The sequence below is a fragment of the Oxyura jamaicensis genome (assembly GCF_011077185.1).
Source record: "Oxyura jamaicensis isolate SHBP4307 breed ruddy duck chromosome 21 unlocalized genomic scaffold, BPBGC_Ojam_1.0 oxy21_random_OJ69174, whole genome shotgun sequence".
Taxonomy (NCBI): Eukaryota; Metazoa; Chordata; class Aves; order Anseriformes; family Anatidae; genus Oxyura; species Oxyura jamaicensis.
The window spans coordinates 1-4,726 of NW_023304570.1; the positions used below are offsets into that span (position 1 = coordinate 1).

Sequence of the window (4,726 nt, forward strand, 5' to 3'; positions counted from 1 at the left end):
CCCGGGGGGTCGGCGAGCGCCGCCGCCAGGCACAGCGCCGCCTGCGCCGCCGCGCTGGCCGCGACGAAGAGCGCCGGGGCGCCTTGCCGCAGGCAGACCCGGCGGAGCGGCGGGCAGCGGCCGCGCAGCTTGAAGATGGCGACGAGCCGCAGGCAGCGCGTGGCCACGCTCGAGAGGAAGACGGCGAAGCTGACGGCGAAGAGCGGGAGGCGCAGCAGGCAGGCGGGCCGCGTGGGCTCCCCGAAGTAGCAGAGGAGGCTGCCGCAAGCGCAGGCCAGGGCGCCCAGCATCAGGAAGCAGAGCCGCCCGCCCGCCGCCCTGACCACCGGCGTGGAGGCGTGCCGGGCGAAGAGCGCGGCTAGCGCGGCCACGAGCAGCAGGAGCAGCGCGATGGCGGTCAGCAGCGCCCAGGAGAGGGGCTCGGCCCAGGACAGGAACTCCACGGTGCGGTTGAAGCAAGCCTCGCTCCTCGCCGGGGACCACTCGTCCTCCCCGCAGGCCTGGCAGGCGTAGAGGTCTGGAGGAGACATGCGCCCGGACAGCAGCTGAGCTGCGGTGCACACCGCGGGCCCCGGTAAGTGACCTGCCCTCGTGGAGCACCCAGACCTCACGGTGCCCCGCAGCCCTGGCTGCCTGCTAGAGCCGCCCTCTCCTCTGGTTCCGCTCCTTCCCCTCAGGTGCCTCTGGGCCTGCAGGAGCAGCGAGGGCTCTTTTCCCAAAAGCTCCCCAAAGGACTTCCCAGAAGTCTGCTGCCAGGTGGGACAAGGCTTAGGGGAGCGCAGGCTGCAGGACGGGAAGGGGCTCGTGCAGACAGCAGTGACCTGCCAAGACAGGGAAGGGTCTGCAGCAGCTCTCCTGCAGGCCTGGCCACGGGACAAGGAACGCAGATTGGTGTCTAGGAGTTCCCTGCTCCCACTGTTGGTCAGAGCTGGCCATTTCTGCCACCCTCAGTGCAAATGCAGACTAAGGCTGCCCAGGGACCAGGAGCACATGCTGACAAGGGGTTTCTCGTGGTGGCTAATGAGGCAGGCCATCCCTGCTGCCGGTCCCAGGAAGGGGACATTTCCATATGCCCTGAGGACATGGGAGCGGCTGGTGACCACACCAGTGCAATCCAGGGCACAAAGGCAATACTGGGCTCAATTTCCCTCCTGGAGGATGCGGTGCAGGAAACAGCTGTCAAGCCAGGTGTCCCTTGTCCCTCTTCCGCAAAGGAAGGGGCTCTGCTGGCACTGTCTCCGGTAGTTATTTGACTGTGCTTGACAACTTGTTGGCAGCATCCCCCGGAAAGCATGGGGCTGAGTGCAGGGTGCAGGCTTTGCATACCCACAAGTAAGCAAACAGGGAAGTCAGACTGACCGCATTTAGGTGAGCTCAGAGGTTTTTACTGGTCACAGGGAGGAAAAGAGACTGAGAGAAAAGAGGGGGTAAAGAGCATGAGAGAAAAGAGGTAGCTGCTGGGGCTGGGGGCAGGAGAAGGGTAAGACAGCAGCAAGGAGCTGATGCGATGAGGAGGAAGGGTGGGGGTAGAGGAGCTGAGTGGGAAGGGGAGGCAGAAGCTGCGCGGAGTTTACTGACCCGTTCTGTTCAGGAAGGTTCCTGCTGGACAGGCCACGCAGCTGAAGCAACACCTGTGGCGGTTCTGCTGCAGCCTCTTCTCCCCAGCGGCACAGGGCAGGGAGCACATGGAGATGGGAGCCTGCTGGGAGCACAGCAGCGATCAGGCAGGTGGAGGCAGGGCCTGCTGGGCAGTGTGAATGGGACAGGCGAGAGCACAGACAGCAGCCCAGGATGGGCAGCCACCAGGCAGCTTGGTGCTGTCCTTCAGATAGACCCTGGGCAGCAGCTGAGAGCTGTGTTGTCCTTCTTCCAGAGACAGTGGGAAAATTAGGTTGTTTGAAGGTAAAAGTAGGAGTTGGGAGCCTTTTAGCACATACCCTGCTAATTTTCTGGAAGGATGAAAGGCACTGCTAAGAATGCATCCCCTGAACCCTCCCCACATACTGCCTCCATCTGCCCTTCTGTTTGTCCTGTAATGGGAAAGTGCCCAAGAACTAGTGCTGGGATGTAGTTAGCTTGCCTGTACACAATAAACAAGATGTGGATGCAGAACAGTACCTGGTGATCTTTTGTACGCCACAGGATTTTGCTGCGGTTAAGGAGCAGCCTGTCAGGGTTCACAGTGAAAGTTCCAACCACATCAAAAGCCCAGCTCAGACCTCTCCAATTCCACATAATGATGTCGTAACCTTTATGAATGTTCCCATTGGCATCAAAACAGATCTGGCTGTTGTGCAGGCTGAAGTTTACTTGCTTGATTTTCTGTAGGAGCTGTAAAACAAGGGTAAGAGCGGAGTCGATCCTGATGGCAAGATTCCCACTGAGGAGAGTCTTGTCACCAGAGAGATGTACTGGAGGTCACCTGCTCTGCTCTCCCCAACAACCAGCACGTCTCCAGTGGCTGACAGCCTCGTGCAAGTTTCTTAAAGGGGCTAGAGGGTTGAGAAACAGGAATGATCTAAAGTGCAGGTCCAGATTCAGGCCTGTCACAAGCAGCTAAAGCCCACAAAGGCACCAACTGTGCAGTGACTAGAGAGAGAGAAGGCTCAAAGCAGTCCCACACAGCTAGGGACATCAGCTAAGGGAGAGCCTTTGAGAGAGGATCTGTGCCTATCCCATGTGGCCAGAGCCCAAGAGACTTAGAACCATGAGCAGTGCAGGGGGCTCGAGAGTCCCGAGTGCTGTCGTAGTGCCTTAGCTGCCACAACAGCCCTGCTCTCTTCTGCTTGGAGATGAGCCTCCCAGACTGATGGAAAACCCCTGAGCACAGGGGAAAATTCCACACTGCAGAGGGAAGAAGATCCTTCTTCACCTTGCTCTTACCTGCCAGGGATAGACTCTGTCTTTGCTGCATACCCCCGAGGCACAGCCCAGCAGGTCATGAAGACCGTGGGCCACTGCGTACACAGCTGAGTACACGTTGTTAGAGGCCTGAGCATCGTATGTGTTGGGGGCAGCGGCGAGCAGGTGGCATCCTGGGCACTGCTGGGTGCAGTTCAGCCAGGTTCTCTCGCTGCTGCTACTTCTGTTTTCCCCACCTGCCCCCGTGCTGCCAGCACTTTCAGACACAGCACTTTCCTCTGCGTATTTCCAAGATTCAAGGCGTTCCAGCATTGTAGACTCTGCCTGCTCAACTGACATCCCAATCACAGAGCCGATACTTTGGATGCCAGGCACTTGCCAGATGTTTTGGGCCAAAGACCAGTCTTCAGAGGCCACCCACACCATGCCTGTGATGTTCTTCTGCACCACCACCTCAAAGAAAGGGCGGGCGCTGTTTACGTTGGAGAAGACAACAGTGACGTTGACCCTGATGTCCATGAGGATTCCGACCAGCTTGTGGAGCTCTAGGCTGCTGGCGTCCTTGTTCTTGGGGATGATGCCTCGGTAGGCAACACACACGTCACTTGCGACCAGCAGCTCGTAGAGGGCATCTAGCCCATCCCTGCCGTAGGCATTGTCGCTGCCCAGCAGAGCAACCCAAGTCCACTTGAAGCTTTGCAGCAGCAGTGCAATGGCTTTCACTTGTTGCCCATCGCTGGGGATGGTGCGCAAGAATGAGGGGTAGAAGTGCTTCAGGCTCAGTGTCTCCAAGGAGGCTTCATAACTGATCTGCAAAGGAAGCCAGAAGGGGTTGCCCTCCCTAGGCAGTGACACACAAGGAGGATCGGCTGCCGCGGTAGGGGGACTCTCCACGAGCAGCAGGTCTTTTGAAGGGAGTTAGAGCTGGGGAGACAGCAGACCTGAAAAACTGTTCTGCCGTGCGCTGCCATAAGAGAAACCCTTGAAAGCCAGGGAGCTAGGCATGGCTCCTGCCTGTCAGCTCTGTGCCCAGCCAATGTTGCTGGACCAAAGCTGCGGCCAGGTCCTGCAGGGGCAGAGGGGCTGCGCTGGCAGCTCAGTTTGTTCCTCTGCCCACCTGCTCCTCAGCCCCAAGCCCCCACTCCCTCACAGCATCAGCACTCTGGAGCTCTTTCCTTCGGTTACTACAGCCAGCTCCCTGCAGCACTTGCTGCTGCTGCTGCGAGGGAGCAAAGCTCACCTCTGGCACAAGGAAGACACCCAGGATAGCAGCTGTGGTGAGGGCCAGCTGGGTGCTGTCAGGCCCAATGACAGCCACAGCCTTGGGCTCGTAGTGCTGGAGGGTTTGGAGCATCTCAATGTCCTGCCGCCCCTTCTGGATGAGGGCGCGCAGTGTCGCGTATATGTTGGCAGACTCCGAGCAGGTGTCATAGATGTCGTAGCCCAAGGTGATGTTGGGGAGGAGGGTGCTGGAGTTGTTTATCTCCTCCAGGGTGAACCGCATGGCCTGGAAGAGGTGGTAGCCGTGGCTCTTGAAGGCAGCAGCACTGTGCAAACACAAACGTATTTTTGTACACTGCGCACCGGCGGCGAGCTGCCTCGCGTCGCCGTGCCCTGCGAGCGGCCGGGGCCGCACGGAGCAGCGAGAGGGGACGGAGCCGCCACCAGCCGCGGGAGCACCGCGGGGCTGCGAGCCCCCGTTCGCCGGGACCGCCCCCCCCGGGCACTCACTCGTCGCAGGCGTCCACGAGCGGGCGGGCGGTGGCCCGCGGCGCGAGCCCGTGGAGCTGGAAGAGCCCGGCCAGGCGGTAGTCGCCGTCGCGGCTGAAGAAAGCGGAGGCGGCGCCGAGGCAGGCGCCGAGGC

General features: G+C 60.1%; 1 protein-coding gene across 1 annotated transcript; it reads right to left on the bottom strand.

Moving 5' to 3' along the window:
- Positions 1-5: 5 nt before the first annotated feature.
- TAS1R1 (taste 1 receptor member 1) lies at positions 6-4,721 on the bottom strand (the record flags this gene model as incomplete). Its single annotated transcript, XM_035312779.1, has 5 exons — positions 6-783; positions 1,943-2,331; positions 2,884-3,672; positions 4,103-4,409; positions 4,594-4,721. Coding segments are annotated over 5 exons (2,391 nt in total), but the record flags the coding sequence as incomplete, so codon positions are not given.
- Positions 4,722-4,726: the final 5 nt, after the last annotated feature.